The following is a 19,826-nucleotide window of genomic DNA, read 5'->3' as shown; positions in this document are numbered from 1 at the left end:
TACAAAAATATAAATGTTAGGCAGGTTTACTCATTACTTGTAAAAGCACCTGCCTCACCTCTGCTTATTGATGTCTCCTATAGTTCAATACCTGGAAGAAATTCATAATGTCTTCACAGCCACAAACGCAATAGCTAATGTTGTATTTGTTTTGGTACAAGGCTAATGTACCAAGAGCCCAGCTGGGCTAAACAGGGCACTCATGACTGAGCTCCAGCACAAAAAAAGAACAAGCTATAAAACAGGGATATAGAAGCATCGATCAAGTATGCAGGGATAGTGCCAGGAAAGCCAAAGCTCAGCAACAGCTGAGACTGGTAATGGACATAAATGGCAATAAGAACAACTTCTACCACTACATTAGAATTAAAAGCCTGAATAAGGAAAACATGGGATATTTGCTGAATGGGGTCTATGATTTAGAGAAAGTGGACTTGGCTTAAAGCTGAAGTGCTCCATATCTTTGTTACCTTATCCTTCATTGCCACGGTTCCCAAGCCTTAAAAGTCTAAGAGACTAGCTTCAAGAAAGAGAATTATCAGTAGTGCTTGAGGATCAAGTCAAGGATCTCCTGAGATCGACCTCCAGTCATGCAAATCCACGTCAGCAGATGAGATGCTGAGAGTTAGCTGATATCACTGGAAGACCACTCACTATCACCTTTTTTTAATCCATGGTGATCAGGGGTCTCACATAACTGGGACCTTGCAATGACTGTAGGTAGATATTGCACACATCTTCAAAAAAGGGCAAGAATAAATCCAGGGAACTACAGGCCTCACTTCGGTCCTTAGAAAAGTCATGGAGCAAGTCCTCTTGGAACCCATTTTTGGACAAGTGAAGAAGAGCATGACCAGGAATGGCCAGGGTAGATCTACCCAGGGTAAACCGTGCTTGATTAACCTGTCTTAGACAATGAACTCACTAGATCTGTGGATAAAGGGAGAATAGCAGATGTCCACGTGGGTCATTGTATCCAAACTGAAACATTACAGTTTAGGTGAATACTCACCTAAATGGCAAAAGAACTATAGGTGGATCATTGGGCTCAAAGGTTGGTGGTTAACAGTTTGTACTTTGAGTATGTGAAGGGAAGTGTTTATTCCCCTTTACTTGACACTTGTTAGACATATCTGCAACACCACGTGAAGTTTTGAGTCTTCTAGTACAAGCAAGATCTTAACTTGACTGAGTTCAGTGAAGGACCACCAAGGTAGCTGGAGGGCTGGAGCACATGTCCTATCAGAAGAAATTGAGGGAACTGAGCTTGTTCCATCTGGAAAAGGGAAGGTCTGAGGTGACCTGAACAGGAGGTTGGACTATGGATGTACTGAAGTCCCTTTTAACTCGAATGGGTATATGAAAAAAAGTAAAAAGTACACGAAGCCTCACACTGCACATCTACCTACAGGAGTGTTGCAGGCTTTCTGCAGCTAGTGAATTAAAAGCTAACTCATTAAAAAAGAGCAAACTTAATCATAGCAGGAAAGGGAGGCAGAGTCAAGAACGTAGTTTACCATATCTTTCAATGACAAGATACTTTGGATAGGTTGCCTAAACTATTCCTTTAAGTTTAAATGAAAAGACTACAACTTTAGGCTTCCATTTAACAATTTTGAGGTTTCCAACGTCTTGTAGACCTGAAGTTACACAGTCTACACATCTAATAATAAAAAGGTACTACCTAAGAAATATACCATACATGTCTTTGGAAGAATTTACCTTGGTATCTCTGAACTCTGCCTTTTCCAAATGGCATTGGTAGATTCAAGGGGATGTAGTGTTCATGATTACAGACCACACGGAGAAATTCAAATTTGAATTCAAAGAGAGTCTGCAAAAATAATTTTGAAGGATAAATTAAACAGCTGAAGCAAAGATTTGAATAACACATTAAAAACAGTTTTCTAACACAAAAAGGTGTTTTCTTTCAGTCTTGCAGTATGAGGGATATAGACTTGTCGAAGTTCTGTGTGTCAGTATAAAGAAATACCAGCATAATTGATAACTGATAACTGGATATATAGTTCTATTTACTGTTTCCGCTGTCCAAAGTTATTTAAGTTTACTAGCATATTATGTATTGATATAAGAAAAGTTTGAATCCACAGAAGAAATTATTTGGACATCCGGTACATGCTTTCACCACTACAGTAAAAATACAAAAACTTATTAGATATCGACTCTTCCAACTTTAGCCTTCCTCACATTCAGGTTTAAAATTTCTGCTTAGCATTGCAACCCCACCACTCCCCGCTTTCGCAATATACACACTCTAGGGTGGTAAAGTTGCACCTGAAGATAGGAATCAAAATATGAAAATGTGATTTGATGGGAAAAAAATGCTCTAGGCACAGCAGAGGGACTTGGAAGTAACATGCTTGAGCATATCTGGAAAGAAGTCTGAAGTCTTAATGCAGGACTATCCATGTGCATCAAGAAGAGGCAACTCCTAAAATAGTTTGTTTGAAAACACTGAGTACCTTTGGATCTCCTGGGGCAAAGCAGCTGATGTAGTTATTGATTTGCTTGAAAACAAAGCCTCTATCCATAAAAGTAAAACACCTCTGGGGAAAACAAGAAAAAACAAGATAGAATTGATTTAGTACTGCCTCAGTGCCTAGTAACTACATTTCTGTATTTAAGAAGTTTGTTTTCCAAAGATATTGTTGGTATTTCAGTTTGAATATAAAAACCAATAAAACAAGCAAATTGAATATACGTATACATATACGAATATCAAATTTTCCCTTGGAGTACAGAATGTAAACTAATTGCAAATAGAAAACAGTTTAAAAAGAAGAAATCTGTCTTGACAGAAACAAAAATGACATGCCACTAGCACCTTTATCTACCATTTTATTTCCCATCCTTTTTTCTCCCTACTGGATATTATTAGCTGATAAAGGAAAGATGCTGAAAGCCTGTCTGCATACAATGCATGCAAATAAACCACTACTCAACGTATAAAGCTTTTGTAGGCTTAGAAGGTAACCTAGATTATATTTTTTGGGGTGGGGGGGGAAGAAACAAAAATCAAAATACATTTTAGATAAGATACAAATTCATTAAACCTCCATCCCCAAAAACAAACTTGAAGAAATATCTTCTTGATTACAGAATATGCAAATTATACTTCAATGCATTTTAGCTTGGACACAGAATTATACTTTAAAAGTATTATGCATATTCAGTTTTATATTAGTTGGCTTCAACATTCTTTAAAATCCATGAAGAGTCAGCATTATTGAAAAAGTAACCACAGAGCCCAATTCCGTTGTGTACCTACTTTTATAAAGGCAGCAAGGCTATGGTTTGCATTTTTTGAAGCCTCTGGATTGTCTCTGTACTTCTGAGTGATGTGTGGCATTAGCATATTAACAACTGTTTCAACCGCATGATGAAAGGAAGCGGAAAATCTCTGGTTTCGTAACAGCTAGAAACAAATTCAGATATAGCATTTTATATGGTTTATAACAATAAAATATATCGGAAAACTTACTTTAGATAAACCAACAGGGAGAAGGGATACAAAGAAAATTTTCAAATGTTCTCATTTGCCACTTAAAATAACATTTCATTTAAATTCAGGATTATCCTGAACTTTCTAGACTGAAGCGGGGGTGGGAGGGGGGAAGAGCAGTTGGTTAAAAGAAAATACTACAAGGTGCACTAACATCTGTTATTAAAATTCAAGCAAGGCAGTCTTTGATGACAAAAACACATGCATACAAGTTTGTAAGTGTAAGGCATTAATGTTTTTCTATGCTACAATAAACCTGATGACAGAAGCTAAGAATAAAAGGGAATTCTTGAATTTTATCTATTTTCCTTTCCAAAGCAGACAACAGCTGGTTCACATGTAGTAACTTTATTATCAGATTCTGTTTTCTGTTGTGAAAAAAAAAACAACACAGTTTTTGCTGTTCTGCAACTATGCTTTTAATAACTCTTCTGTCTTTTGCCTTTGTGGAAGTTCTCAGCTGTGCTTCTTTCTTTCTCTTGGTCATCAGTGACTTCAGATCTCAGGTCTTCTAGACTTCAGAATCCTACTCTCCATGTTTCTAAGTTTCCACAATCATGATTGTTTTCCCTTGTTTTGAGGTAGTTTGCCAATTAGCTTACAAGATTTCCTCTGCATTCACAATTTCCTCCTTTCCACTCTCCACCTGTATTATCTTCATCAATGATCTTGTACATTCTGAAGAGTATTGGTCAAAAAGTTCTCTTCAGCTTTTTGGCACTGTAGAATCTCTTATTCCCCTACCTCCCTCTTACAACCTTTAATAAAGATTCTGTCTTTTTATCTGAAGGGACTTAATGACAGGTGGTATAAGGCTGAAGAAGCTGACATTGATGAAAACCGTTTCAACTGTACAGTCATTATGTCTTTTCTTCCTGGCAACATTTGAGTGCTCTGAATACTTTGTTATTTCAATAGTTTTTTGAACTATACTGAATTCAACACTCCTAGGCAGAACAAGTCATTGTCAAGGCCCTGCATAAATTGCTGATTACATAATTTGCTGCCTTTGTGTTTGAACTCTGCGCCAAAGTCTCTAGTTCTATTTTTAAAATGATAGATATTAAGGTTGAAAAAGATCCCTGTATAAATATCAACAGCACTCATTAATGAAATAACAATTAAAAATTCTGTTGGTGGGTATGTCAGTGTCCTACAATATTCTTGTAACTCAGTCTTTGTTGGACAGAAATTAAATATTTTTTAAAATACTACAAAATTCTTGCTATAGAAATAATTTTGCTACATCTTTTTATCAGATCTTATAAGTAGGAAATATCTGAATGCATGTTTCATTTATTATTTTACCCAGTAAGACAGAAAAAAGCTATCAAAATAATTTATTTAATCTTTAAGGGGTTTGTAAATCAAGAAGCGACGTTAGGAATGAGACGAGCAAAGAAGAGGTGAGTTCTGCTGCTTTTTCGTTCATGTCACAGGGAAAATGACAATGAGGTTACCTCTAAAAGTGGAAACGTCTTTTTTAACATGAAATGTGGAAACAACAAAAATTTGTCATAAAAAGTCACTCCAGTAGTTTAAAAGCTTTAAACCTTTCTTCATGTTATTGCAGGGGAAGAAAGAGAAAGAACAGCATTCCAGGTGATAAACAACAAAGTACTAGAATCCAAAGGTGCATGTTAAAAGAATTTGTTTCCTTTGTCCAATGGAACAAAGGGGGGAAAATTAGGGGGTTGCTTTTGAAAATACTATTAAAAACAAACAAAATATTAAGCTGAAATGATGGGGTTCCTATACAAGTACACCTAGCATGCAGGAACACTATTGAGTGGGACATCGATAGAAACCAGACAAGTATTTTCCAGTATCAAGCTTAGGGTTTTGGGGTTGGTTGTTTTTGTTTTGTTCATTTTTGGGGTTTTGTTTGTTTGTTTGTTTGGGTTGAGGTGGTTTTTTTTCCTCTTCAAGCAGAATTACCACATGCTTCTATACCTCTAAGTCCTAACAAAAAAATGTGGCAACACTTCGGTAGTTTCAATGCTGCATAGGAAAATCTCTGCATGAACTTTTATCATCTTAGTAGGTTCTGTAGCCATAAATCTTTCCAAGTCTACAAAAAAACTCACTGTGCATCCTTATTTTCTGAAATAAAATGGGGTCTCTCAGAGTTAAAAGTGCTAGCAGTATTTAGATCACACTTTTGTGGTTTATCTACTTCTTTCTGACAACTTAGAATCAGAAATAAAGAAATTATAATTAAATTTACATGACAGCAAGTTAGTGGTTTCTTTGAAGTTTGTTTTTTTTTAACCAATATGCTCTCTCCAAACTTTTGATTATTACTGTACTCTGTTGAAATCAGGAAAAATTATATAACCTTTGCTTATTTGAAAACCTTGCTCAGATGTACCACATTCTGCAATTAGAAAAACTGTATCTTCTCACATAGCTGAATACTGTAAAATAAAAAGTACTGTCAGGTAAGTACTGAAACCAATAAAAATTCTTTCAGTTTTTTTCAACATAATTTTTAAATTATAAAATTTTAATTCAATTCCAGAAGTCTCTAAAAAATTTCAGCTTTAAATAAGAATCAGTGTTCTCTGCTTTATACAATTATACTTTCATTTCAGTTGACTTGATTAATTACACTAATACAATTAATTGAACTGATTATAATAAGCTCAAAATAGTGGGGTGAAATAAATACTCCATTCACAGAGAGAACAGAGGCACAAACTCCTTCCTCAAGGAATATCAAATCAGCAATGGAAACTAAGTTTACAGATCCTGAATTACTGGAACAGATACTATGAATCATGGAAAAAAAAGTCTATCTGAATATTTTTCTTACTTTGGTTTGCATTAACAGTATTTCTATTGATTAGTGGTAGAAACAGTTCTAAGTCTTTTGCGTTTGCTAGAAATTTTGAGGAATTCCCAAAGAGCTGATCAATTAACACAAGCAAGAAGTTTGACATCTTAAATGCAAAAGGATGTCCTACACTGCATGCACAGCAAACCCTTTGTGCATATATTTGCATTCTAAAAACTCCTAAACAAATGGCAGCTGTCACAGTTCCCTAGAAAGCTGAAGAAGTTAGTGATAAAAGCTTACCCTCTTTCACACTTCAAGGGATACTTAAATCTGTAGTACTTGTACCATGTAAACTCACTATCCCTCCTCTCCCCTCCAAAAGACAGACATACTGCTAGATTAAACGGACTACAAATACCAGGAAAAAGCTTACAGCCCTATATTAGCGTGCATCAAGTTGTTTTTGCACAAAATATATCTTTCCTGACAACACCTGTCTAATTTGTTTTTTCAAAAAAATTCCCAACAAAGGTTCCAGAATTTCCAGAACCACTGCTCCAATTAAAAGCTGAAATTTTATTTAGAAAACCAAAATTACTGAATCCTTTCTTTTCAGTAACAGGAAGGCGATCACTCTCTTCTTCATGACATTTTAAACGGAGACAACTCCTTTTCCTTACATAAAAATGCAACACAGCAGCTAGAACCTCGTAACACTTTAAGCAAAAATTTGAGGGCCTTTTCAAATGCAAAATAATAGGATGAAGTCAGATATTCTTTGCTGGTGTTATCTACTCATAGAAACTGAAAGTCAGAATAAAACAGAGCTGGGCAGACTGAAGTGGGGAAAAATCAAGTTTAAAACACACAACTGATTTTGCTACTATGTGAGGAGCCTCACAAACTGACTGAGCTCCTCCATCACTCCAGAGCAGTGGGAAAAATAGTTATACATGTTAGATTTTCTCCTTATTTAATTCAGATTGCTAAAAAAAAAAAATAAAATAAAAAAAATTTCCTTCTATTTCTACAAAGGGTGCAATGCTGAAGTCTGGTATCTTCACTGAGTGATGTATTTCAGTAGAATGTGTAGTTCAACTTGAATCCATAAATCATGTTCTCCCTCCCTATTATTACGATATTCTGCTAATTATGTATCAGTAATTAGTGCTAAAATGAGTCAAGTTGAATACTGTATTAAGGCAGATTTTTTATTTACTACTAGATTACTATCAGGCTGGTGATATGATTAAATTCTAACTAAAAGTAAACCAGTAACATGAACAGGAAAACAGATTCCAGATCAACCTGGTATGTTACTCAGTTGGGACTATTTTGTATGCTTGAAACTTTCAAGACTTGTTTTAATACAGAAGTAAGTAAACTGCAAAGGTGTCACCAATGTAAGAAAAATACTGCTTACTGGTCAAGCTGTCAGAAAAATGCCCATTTCTAAAATTTTAGCATTCTCCTTCCAGCACAGGAAATAACACAGAAAGAAATATTGTTAATTCTTATCACACACATATCACACACAGAAGGACTGTAAACTGCATGATTTACTGATCCCAGAGTAATTTTATATCACAGCTACTGTACTGCTCAGGAAAAAGCCTACATATTTTTGGGTAGTACTTACATCAACGTCCACAGTGATACATAATACTTCCAGCTTCTTTCTACCAGAATCATTAAGAAATCTTACTAAAGAGTCTGATGATTTACACAAACTGCTCTACTGTATGGATTTAAAGGGTTTTCTATCCCTTCATAGCAATGTTGAATCTAGCCCTGTAGTTTTTTCTAATATTTCAACTGATTTCTCCTGCTGCTTTGCTTTTTCCATTCCTTTCTTACAAATAAAGATATTATATAAAAATCATAACCATGTATATATAAAACCTTTTCTTCTAATATGCAATTAAAATATGTGATTGGAGAAAGAAGAGACTATATAAATTCTCTTTAGAACAACGTGGTTTTTGGCAAGAGTTGACATACCTTCACTTTAGAGTTTTCTATCAGATGCTGAGCCATTGATTTTATCAGAACTTCAAAGAAAAACCATGAATACTGCAGAGAAAAGAAAAGGTTCTTTAAAATTGCCACATGCATTCGACAACTATTTCAATACAATTAGTTCCTATTCTTCAGTTATGACCAGGTAAGAACATACAGTAAAAGGTACAGTTCAATATATACCTTAAGTAGTTTGTTGCTTGTAAGAAAGTCAGCAGATGGCTTTAAAATTGTTGTCATGGATTTTGTCAATTCTTCATGTACTGTCTTATATTCAGAAGCAACATAGGGTTCAGCTTTATAAGCATACTTGGGGAGAAAAAACAGAATATAATATGAAATTATGACATAATATGAAACAACTGAAATCAAACAGATACAACTAAATGTAACGTATTCTTTTTCAAGAAATAAAAAAAGGAAACATTTCATTGATTTATACCTACCTTGACATAAGACCTCAGGTAGCTATCCAAGCCTTCTTCATGACACTGAGCAACAATATGGATAATAACCCTAAACAGAAGTCAGAAACCAAGTAAGCCTACAATGAAAGCTATGACTGCAACAGGAAAAATACTACTCAGCTACAGGTTCATGGGATAACCCAGTCATCGCTCTGTGAAGCACTTAAAATTCTTTACCTTGTCACATTGACTGCAACTTCTTCTTGAGTCGCTCTAGTGAGAACTCTAAACAACTGGTTTAGAACAGTTGGCAGGAAAGCTATCATCACGTGGCCTTCCATAGCATGAAGGCTCTAAAAGAAAGCAGTAATATTATCATTTCCTTGAAACAATGGCATTTAAATCACAAGTTCTGAAACCATAAAATTAAATGCAAGTCGTCTTCCAAAAATACATGCTGCTTGCCCAGTTTGGTGTCTAATACATGAAATACAACTGCACAGAAAGCAATTGAGAACAGGTTCCAACATAAATATTTTATAAATATTTTTCACTTCATAATAAATTAGGGATAAAAATTAGGTTTTATTATAAATATTTTAGAAATAGTTATTTGTACTTTTCCATTGAAATGCACACTAGGTAATGTTTCAGTGAAAAGACTACATATGTACACCACAGCAAGATGACAGTGGCATCCTGGTATACTTTGATATCTGTTAATAAAAAAACCCAAAAAATCTTGTTTACAAATAGATTTATTCCATCTTCCTGTTGTTAATGTAATGCGTCCTGTTTTGTACCAAAGTTCATCAAAGAAGTCTTGGGGCAAGGAAAATGACTCAGAGCCATAGTTTTGACATAACCATGGTCACAAAGAAAGTCCAGTTCAGAAGTTCAATAGTTAAGTTCTTACTTAAGTGTCCTGCCTGAGTAGACAGTCCAGTTTTATTAATTGATAGTATTATCAGAGGAGTTATTTGTGATACCTTAGACAGATTTTAAGGTGAATGAATTTTAAGCTTCATATTAAAAATCTGGCCTACTTGGTTAAGACAAAATTGCTGTGGAAATCATGCACTCTACTGATCCAAGCCTGAAAGAGAACTGTAGACGTGACAATGATGAATGACCTCCTAAGACATATTTTAGAAAATGTAGAATCATCATTCCTTACCATTCCCAAGTGCAGTTCAATTTAATTATTTTGACAAACTAAGCCATTAGTGTTTCAAAATTATCACTCAATAAGGCTGACCAATACTGTCTCATTATTTCATAGAATGGTTTGGGTTGGAAGGGACCTTAAAGATCATCTAGTTCCAACCCCCCTGCCATCAGCAGGGACACCTTCCACTAGACCAGGTTGCTCAAAGCCTCATCCAGCCTGGCCTTAAACACTTCCAGGGAGGGGGCATCCACAGCTTCCTTGGGCAACCTGTGCCAGTGTCTGACCACCCTCACAGTGAAGAACTTCTTCCTAATAGCTAATCTAAATCTATTATCATCCAGTTTATAACCATGGCCCCTTGTTCTGTCATTAACTGTCCTTGTAAAAAGTCCCTCCCCAGCTTCCTGTAGCCCCTTCAGGTACTGGAAGGCCGCTATAAGATCTCCCCAGAGCCTTCTCTTATCCAGGCTGAACAGCCCCAACTCTCTCAGCCTGTCCTCATAGGAGAGGTGCTCCAGCCCTCGGATCATCCTGGTGGCCTCCTCTGGACTTGTTCTAGCTGCTCCATGTCTTGTGGTTTCCTCTTATACTGCAACTATAAATTTATCTAGGGCAGGAAGTATCTTTTTGTTCTTTCTATACTGCATATTCTTTTAATGAGACCTAGAAAATGTCTGAAGAGCCGAGGTTTTACGAAAGTATAAATAAATAATATAATCTGCTATTCACTGTCACTTTATACCTTAAGATATTTTACAAGATCAGTTCCTAGTGCACGAGCTCCAGACTCCGTTTTCTGACAGTACTGAAAAAAATTATGCAAGTGCTGGTCCTGTCAAAGACAAAAGAACAACAAATTAAAAAATATCTAACATGACTATCCATAATCCAAACCAGAACACATTAAAAATATTTATATATAGAAATCCATATACATGTCCATAGATTCAATTTTCAAAAATAACTGAAGTGCACTACTCTGAAGATTAATTTAGTTTACATGTAACTGATATTTTTTTAACCCACACAAGAAATTTCCAATTATTTTTGAATACAAAATGTATTGTCCAAAACACCACATATTTTTGCTTCAGACCAACTGACATGCAGAAAATAGCATACTTAATGTTAGTTATCCCAGCCAATCGTAATATGTATTTTATGAGCAGATATAACAGGATTCATTGCTTTGTAGACATGTCAGTAAATAGTTTTCAGACAAATATGACCTCTCATCTAACAGGACAATCCAGATTGGAACAGATGACATCATTAGACAAAAGGGTCACATTTTTAATAGCTTCCATTTGAGACTGGCCGATTTTCACAGTGGATGTGAAAGAGATACTATGCAGAGTGTCCAAGAGAAAAAAAAGAGATCAGCACATTGAGCTTCAGAATCTTCCCCAAATATTGTATATACATATAACAAGTATACATTATTCCTAAAACTTTCTCTAAAGTAATTTGTTTTATAACTCACCTGTGTATACACAGTTGACACCAGATGAGTGGATATTTTTAAGAGTTGTTTTCCTCCATCTACCCATTTAATTTCAGGACCAGAATGCTGCACACACACATGCAGAGGAACAGTAAAATAATGTAGCAGAACAGTAGAGTAAAACAATTTGTTTATAGTACCACAAACAACACTTTAAAAAAAAACAACCCACAACAAACCAACAGGCTGAAGAAATGTGTGCAATGAATAAAGTCATAAAAAAAGGAAAGTTATGCAGGTCATATTACCAAAAGCATTTATGAAACTTCAAATGTTTTTTAAAGGTCCCACAGTAGTTTCCCCACTGGCTAAAAAAATTGCTTTTCCATAAGTCACAGATTTCATGTTTCCCCTACAACTGTGCAAAAAAACTTCTGACTAGAGAGAAATATCTACTAGTTTTCTGAGAAAAATAACACAAGAGTTTCCACAGATACTGGTAGACTTTAAATCTTAACATAGGTCACCAATAGGTAGCAGCCAGTGCTTCCTTCCCATCCCATTTCCAAAGAACTGAGAATGGGAATCCTCAGCTGTCTACCTTGACAATCAGTTAGGGAGAGACTTTACTGCTTGATCTACTAGTCATATTGGTCCTAAACTTCTACCTATGGGCATGAGCAGAGATGAACAGCAGAGGCATAAAGAATACACCTACAATGTGAAAAGATGAAAGATGTGGAGGAGACGATGGTTGGAAAGCTTACAGCAGAGTTTAAAAAGAAAAGGTGGTAGAATAGGAGGAGAGCAGCACCTCTTGCTTTTGATTTTAGGCCTCTTCCTCCAAAATCAGTCAATTTTGTCTCTGCATTTCGTTCTCTTAGTCAAATCCCCTACCACATTTTACATTTTGTATCCCCCTCAGTATCATTTTTATCACTATAATTTTGCAAGCTTTCTGCTTTGAAAAATACAACCATAAGTTTTACTCGTGAAGTATAAAGATCACAAAAATCAAGATGTGAGATAAGACTTTTTCAGGAATAAAGGACTTACTGAAAGGAGACAGCATGAAATGCTAAAAAAAATTTAGTAAAGGACTTCAGATTATTTGCATATCTTCATAAACTCAAAATAGTTTAATATATCTAAAAATTACTGTAACTTCTAGTTGATTATTACTACAAAAAATGAAACAAACATTTCCTGCATCAGTTAAATAATAACAGAAATAAGTACTTAACAATTCAAACAAAAAACTGTACTAGGGTAGGTTGATTCAAATTCTTGTAAAAGTCAGAATTTAGTCTTAAGTTTTGTCTCCCATTTCTGTTTGAGTTTGTCTGTTTCCTCGAAGTCAGATGTCTAACTTTTGCAAAGCATGTCATTTCAAGTATAAAATAAAAAAAATTCTACTAGAATATTACTTAAATTACTTAACAAACTGGAAGATTACAATCAAATCTTCTCTCTACATCTTTTTTTGAAATATCAGAGCAATTTTGTATAACTTACCTTTCCAATCCCCACTTCTTGATAACTAAGGTAGCCTGATGGAAGATTTGCTGCCACTGGGATGTGTTGCTCATTGGTCACCACTCTTCCATCTTTTATTAGAGGAAGCCAAGAATATCCAACTACAGAACATGAAAGACAAGTAATTTTAAATGTTATGAATCTTTATATAAACCCTTTGCAAAAGTCTTACTGTACACTTCTAATATGTAATTCATAAACCAGAAGATGTTACTATAAAAGTCAAATGATTTGAACTCAAATGATTAGAAATAATTAAAAATGCAAATATATTGTCATTGAGTTTGGAAAAAAACATAAATTTGATAGACATTCTAAAACAACATTTGAAACATTTAAATTAAAATAAATACTTAATGAAATCTTTCAGTCAGTGTAATGTAGTTAGAAAGCATTATATGGATCACAAACATCACAGGTTACCATATAAGATTCCTTCACAAAATCTCCCCAGTAGTAACTGAAAGTAAAGCATTCACGTACGAACCTTGTGTTTCAACAACATCTTTCTTCTTTGTACTCCCTTTGCTTGAATTATCACAGCTGACATGGTAGAAGGTGAACAACAAATGGTGCTTTTCATGTAACTGAGTGGGCAATTCTATTTTAATCTGAAAGGTAAAGAATCACAACCGTTGTAGAAGTCTTCAGCTAGAGCTGTGACATACCATGCTGGTTGTACATTTCAAAAGCAATTCCAGGTTACATATTATTTGAAGTGAGATCAAGAATCATACATACAAAACTTAGAAAAATTTACTCACAGTGAAAAGGGAGGTCTGATTTAACTGAAATCACTATCAAGAACTTCGCAATCCTCAAATTTTTCTTATATTTTTGAAACTTACATCACAATACTTAAATCAGTAAAAGTGACCTCAGAAAGGTAGCTTACCTCATCATAAAATTCTGGATTTTGATGGTGATGCAGAACAGCAGCAAACGCACTTCTAGTAAATACTGGTCCACCTGGCCTACCATAGATACACTAATAATAGGAAAAAAAGGAAAAAAAAAATTAAAAAAGACTCCTGTGAACCTCTTTCACCCTCAGAATCTGTTTCACGTAGAATTTGAAATATTTAAACTTGTGTCTAACTTGGTTCCTTTGCACACACAGGAGATTACATGATCTGTAGTCTTCCTGCTGTGTAGTAGAGCTGAAACTGTGATTTTATCTGAGGATTCCTATCCATTTTTCTACTTATTTTCTTACAGGCACCTCTTATGCATTGTGGCAGCTCATAAACAAACACAGAGGTCGGCTCTACAGTTGATCTAAAGCTTTACTGATTAAACTTAAAGAATTCCTCCTACGGAGCTTGCACAGCCACCTTTGTTTGCAACAAGTTTATTCTTGGAATTTTTGTTGATATGAAGAAATTAAATGCTTTCAGGGTTCTTTAGTAATCTTTTATATCAAAAACAGGCACGTCATCTAGGAGTTATTCTTATGCCAAATGCAAAGAAGGACAGAAAGCTGCCATCCCAAACTAGATAAATTAATCAAGTATTATTGTGTTACTCAGCTAACTGTTCACTCTTTTACCAGTTGCAAAAATCAAAAGACTAACCTTCAAAGGCAAAGAATCCTCTTCATCAGAATCCTTGAACTCGATGCATACTGCAATATTTCTAGCCTACAGCAGTATTGAAAAACAAAAACTCAAACACTTAATTGTGCAGATCATCACAGAAACATAATATGTAAACAATCTTAACCAAACCAGAGGAAGAAGAATGTACAGTTTTTCTGTACTCACCTTTGCAAAAGACTTTTGACTGTCATATTTCAAGTGCTTTGGATAAACATAAAGATGATTGTTGTAGATGGTGAAAGGCTGAGTATGTTTTGGTATACAGGGAACAAATTCCTCTATTTCAAACGTTATTAGTGTCTTGGTGCTGTTTTCAAACTGTTTCATGGGAATGTATGATGAGTTAACATAATCTGAAAATACATTAAAAAACCAATAAAAAACTGAAGAGAAAAGGCCAGAATGTCCATTTAACAGTGTTTTTAACACTTACTTGGAAAATCTGGTGACACATTATCAATTGTAACATCCAGGTTTCCTAAAATAACAGGAAGTTTGGCCATCTTTTCAGGTCTATAGGAAGAAAAAAAAAAACAACCCTCAAAGTCAGGCTAAATGCCAAACTATCTGATGCCAGAGAAAAAAGATAATAGGAAACAGAGGCAAAAGTAATATCCTGAAGCAGGAGTATGAGAGGAAAGGTGGCGTGGGGGTGAATGACTGATCTGGTCTTGTTTTTTGCCTAGATTCACAGTTTTCTTCTCCTTTAAATTCTTAAAAAAAAAAAAAAAAAAAGGAAGTAAGGCTTTATTCACCAGTTAACCAGTGTGGAAAAGTTTAAGGAAAAGCATGATGTTTTTCTTTTTTTAAATCAAAATGAAAATCTTTGTTAAAGATAGGGTTTGTTTGCCATGTAATAACTCACTATCATTTGTAGCAAAGAGGGGACCTATAAGTAGGCTTTTTAAATCTCAATGGCCAGTGACAAGCATTTATGGTAAAGGGGTAAACCTGGGGGAAGAGCAAAGGGGGAGAGAAATCACAAAGTTAACAAAATGTGTCTTCTGCGCAGTAATTTTGTTCATACCTCCTACTTTTTCTAGAGCAATAACTCATCCTGCAAGATATTTACTATTAGTTAGCTTACTATAAAATTTCTTAGACGTTATCATATGGGTAATTCCGAAACATGATTTGAAGTAGGAGTATTTTCCATGTGAAAACACCAGTGTGGGACCCTTTATTAGTAAAGGCAGTCAGCAGCATGACTTTTTAAAATTATTGCAGAAGAAGTGGATGCAAATTTTTCCCAAAATATAATCCCATGCTGTGAAACCAACAACTTTTTCTGGCTGGAGTTTGGATTCTAATTCCAATAGCTAAGCCTTACACATTACAATCTCTTTCTTACTAAAATTCCTGTGAAATACTATATGTGATTCAACCAACAGGATGTTGAAATAACTAAAAGCATTTCCTTAAGTCACAAAGTAAAGTGATGAGGCAGGCTAATTTACTATATTGGTTTCAGTTTCAAGAATATTGTTTATGGCAAGGAGTATCAGTACACAGCAATTCCAATGCTATGTCAACAGCAAGGAAACTTGAAGCAGCAGCTTGCTAAAATGGAATTAAAGTACCTATTACAAACCTTATCGCCTTGTCAGATTCGGTAAGCGAGAATATAATAATTACAGCCCAAGCCTTTTGTGATCAGCAAATTAATACAACTTCAGCTGACTGTACCGTAACAGAAGTGGAAATGCCTTTGCGAAGCAGCAAAGATTGCTCTATTATTTTACAACTTATTTAATGAAAAAGGGGATTAAAACTAGTTTATTAATAAGGTCATCTGCCAGTAGGAGATTCTTAAACCTTGCACACAAACTGATGCAGTCTTTAGGAATACTTTGTAAAAACGTATGACCAGTGTTCTGTTATTTAGGCATCCTGAGCCACATGTACTCCCAAGGAAGGAGGGCTGGACACTTTTTTTTTTTCCCTGAGAGGTAGCATTCTCTGTCCAAGGCCAGCAAACGTATGATTTATGCTCATACTTGTTTTCCTCTGAGAACCAGAAGAGTGTACTGTGCAAGCCTAACTCCTAACACAGAGCTCCTTCAGGATATGATGCTTACTGCATGTTAGATATGGCATAATACGTCAGTCCTGCAAAGGAAAGATCTGTAGCTTGTATCAAGGCCAAGATCATATTTATACAACTTCTTTATTTTAACTGAAAAACCATACAAATACATACATCAAAATATTAGATGCTCCATTTCAAGACCATTAAAAAAAAAGGTGGGACCTCGGGGTAGGAGGGGGCTTAGAGTGTGGTTGGTTTGTTTGTTTTTGTTTTTTTTTAAGTGAGGAAATTAGACTTACTTCCTGAAATCTGCTAACAATTTCAGCATGTCTTCATTTGAAAGTTTATTACTGTCTTGCCTGAAGAGAGGAGAAAATCTTGCATTTTTGTCCAGGGTTCCTGAGGCATCTTTAAACAGTGTCCTGAAAGTCAAAATCTTGCTTTCAGCTGAGTTTATGAAAGTGTTGAAATTCACTTCAGGAAATGTTTTTACTACAAATTAGAACATACTGCTATATCCTTCATATTAAGCACTTAATACTCTTGTCATTGTAGGCAAGTTTTAACATATAAATAGGCGAGCCGAACAAATCAAGTGTGAACCATTTCATTCTTAGTAAAATTAAAAATACTGACAATAGAAAACAGTTGGCAATATTCAATGGTTTGAATAATAATATAATGAACGTTAATAACTTTTTTCCTACTATAGAGCTGAAGTGTAAGTTTGTCAGAAATCTTTGGTTAATTGAAAGTAAAACAAGAAATAATCTAAATAGCACTTTAAGTTTTACAAGAAGCGAGATGCAGAAAATAATGTTAAAGAAAAATTAGGAAAAAATACAGATTGACAAGATCTGTCCTTACCTAGCTGCCCAGGCAAAAGGCATTCTATATTGACCTAATCTCTGGCATGCCTGCTTAGCGTTCTTCAAAACTTTCTGCGCAACCTGCGAGCGACATAAGAAATAGCCACGTTTTAAAAGCTATATTTTTGCAACATTAGTGCACAAGATAAAAAAAACCCAACCAACCACATATTGACACTGATCTGAATTGGAAAATCTTCTTTAGAAGATTAACCCTAAGTATGTGAGTGAAAGACAAATGAAAATACCTCTTAACAACTGATTTCAGCTTAAGCAGGGCCTGCTGATTTCACAGCATTCCATGGATGAAAACACAGACCCATCTACGCTCCCAATAATAAATATTTAATTAAGCAAGAAAAAGATTACTATATACAAACCTCATACGAAAGCTAGAGCAAAATTCAACTGGTTTTTAAGACAAAATTGTGACCCCAGACAAAAACCTTTTCTCCTCCACTTGCTCCCCTATTCACCACCCACTCTGGGTACCAGAACACGTGCCTGCAGAGTATAATGAAACACTCTGCAATACTTGTATTACACAGAATATGGGAAGGAGTTCTAAGAAGATCACATGGACAATCCTACGTGTGGACATTGCAATATTATTTCATTAAAAGTTTAAATTTTGTTTTGTTAACTTTTACATGAACAAACAATTCCATTATATCGAACCAACATCCCACTAGTATGAGATGCTCAACACTGAGCTGAACCACTTGAGCTAAAGCAGAAGCTCTTGACAGAGCAGTGGGTTTTTCTTTTCCAGAAATCAGCTTTTCTTATGTGCCTACACAGGGCAGAATTATTTGCCATAGGCAGAAAAACAGAATAAACCTGCCTGAATGTTATCCCTGATCTATGCTGTTGACATTATGAAGAGCTGTTTCCATTAATGTATTGTTTGAGCCAACTCTCCACTATGCTTTCCTGTAAAAAGGGGGAAATTGCACTAGAAGCATAGAAACTCCATAAATAATCATCATTAATTCTCCGTATTCAATGTTTAAGGGGAGAACAAGTGACCTTTTGGCTACAGAATCTGCTGCTCCCATCTTCCCAGAGCAGTAATTCTGCAGGGAACTGGAACTTGCTCATTGCACTGACACACACAGAGGCCTATATAGCTGGTACTGTTCTGATTTGTTTCAAATTAATACGGTGTAATCCCCCAGAACAAGAACAGAACAAAATTCAAACTGAGTGTTCAATTGTATGTAATTATAAGCAAATTAATACCAGAAACAGGCAGCATAGTTAATATAACCATTAATGTTCTTATTGGTAATTCCTGCAGTACAGGGCAACACAAGTCCAGCACTCGGCATCAAATCTGGAACACTTGGGCTTACTTAATCTTCTCATGTGGCTCAGGCCCAAGACCACCAAAATCAGTTACTCAGTTCAGGTTTGTTTTAACTCAGCAACAGTCAGCATACACTTCAAAACCAGATTCCTAAAATACAAAGCTGCTGTTTTCCAACGACAGCTGAAAAAAATCTCAAGTGTTCCTGGAAAAGCAAATCAGTACTCTGATCTATATTAAGACTAGGTGAAAAATACAGGGTTTTTTGTGTAGAATAGCCAGCATTAAATCAGTAGGAAACAACACCGCTCCTCTGCAGAGACTGAAAGTTAACCCTTCTTCTTCCCATTCACTATGTGAAAACAGGAAGAATGTCAACAGTAGCTGACATTGCTTACAAAAACACTTTTCTCCTAGTATCCTGGCCCAGCTATTTAAGCATAACTGTAAATCAATTAAATTAAAACTCTGTTTCTTCAGTGACAGAGAAGCAGCAGCAACTGACAAAGCTTCCTGTACATATTTTTCCAAAAACATAAAAATGTTAGTCATCCTAGACTCCTGCAAACTTAAGATGTTTCAGTGGTTTATTTCCAAAAGTAACTTGGAATTCCACCAAATCTGCAAAGCATTTTATACATAAAAACAGAGGCTTAATTATTTCAGTGGTTCTGAATGAAAAAATAGCAAGAGTGCAGATAAAGTTCCAGTAAACTGTAGTCACCAAAAAGTGACAAAAAGTCAACAACAATGATATAGTAAATAAGATACATTAACTAAGAGAGGCATACAGTTAATTTCCGACCTATATTTAATATTTTGTTCAATAACTTTCAACTCAATTTTCACATTGCAGTCTAGTACTCTTTTGTCAAATCAGTTTATTGAAAGCTATTATAAAAATTATAGACTATGTCAAAATTATAAAAGCTAAATAAGTGTTTCCTAATAATGTTAGACTTTATCTATAATGTTTCAATTAATAAGTTACTAGCAATAACTACAACTTATTAAATCAAATCATCCAGTTATCTGAATTTCCTATAAAAGAATTAAGCTTTTGATTTATATTTAGTAATTTCAAATCAACCTGTCTTGCCTCAGAATTTTTTCCACGCCACAAAAGAAGATAACATACCTTT

The 19,826-nt window shown here is 35.0% G+C and overlaps 1 protein-coding gene across 1 annotated transcript in view; it reads right to left on the bottom strand.

Annotated features, from left to right (window-relative positions):
- DOCK9 (dedicator of cytokinesis 9) overlaps positions 1–19,826 on the bottom strand; it is a gene marked incomplete at its 5' end in the record, with an annotated part of 71,184 nt that overhangs the window by 44,733 nt on the left and 6,625 nt on the right. Inside the window, 18 exons of the mRNA XM_010174283.1 lie at positions 1,723–1,834; positions 2,484–2,567; positions 3,290–3,436; positions 8,304–8,375; positions 8,505–8,630; positions 8,768–8,837; positions 8,966–9,081; positions 10,642–10,731; positions 11,383–11,469; positions 12,859–12,980; positions 13,367–13,490; positions 13,775–13,867; positions 14,454–14,519; positions 14,643–14,830; positions 14,911–14,990; positions 16,806–16,928; positions 17,374–17,456; positions 19,806–19,826. The exon at positions 19,806–19,826 is cut by the window's right edge and continues 111 nt beyond it. Coding sequence (XP_010172585.1) covers positions 1,723–1,834; positions 2,484–2,567; positions 3,290–3,436; positions 8,304–8,375; positions 8,505–8,630; positions 8,768–8,837; positions 8,966–9,081; positions 10,642–10,731; positions 11,383–11,469; positions 12,859–12,980; positions 13,367–13,490; positions 13,775–13,867; positions 14,454–14,519; positions 14,643–14,830; positions 14,911–14,990; positions 16,806–16,928; positions 17,374–17,456; positions 19,806–19,826 — 1,804 coding nt within the window. The remainder of the gene's footprint in view (positions 1–1,722; positions 1,835–2,483; positions 2,568–3,289; positions 3,437–8,303; positions 8,376–8,504; positions 8,631–8,767; positions 8,838–8,965; positions 9,082–10,641; positions 10,732–11,382; positions 11,470–12,858; positions 12,981–13,366; positions 13,491–13,774; positions 13,868–14,453; positions 14,520–14,642; positions 14,831–14,910; positions 14,991–16,805; positions 16,929–17,373; positions 17,457–19,805) is intronic.

This window comes from Antrostomus carolinensis, unplaced genomic scaffold, assembly GCF_000700745.2.
Source record: "Antrostomus carolinensis isolate BGI_N321 unplaced genomic scaffold, ASM70074v2 scaffold1658, whole genome shotgun sequence".
NCBI classification, from domain to species: domain Eukaryota; kingdom Metazoa; phylum Chordata; class Aves; order Caprimulgiformes; family Caprimulgidae; genus Antrostomus; species Antrostomus carolinensis.
Note: the sequence above shows the minus strand (reverse complement) of the source record. Positions and strands in the feature narration are given on the sequence as shown.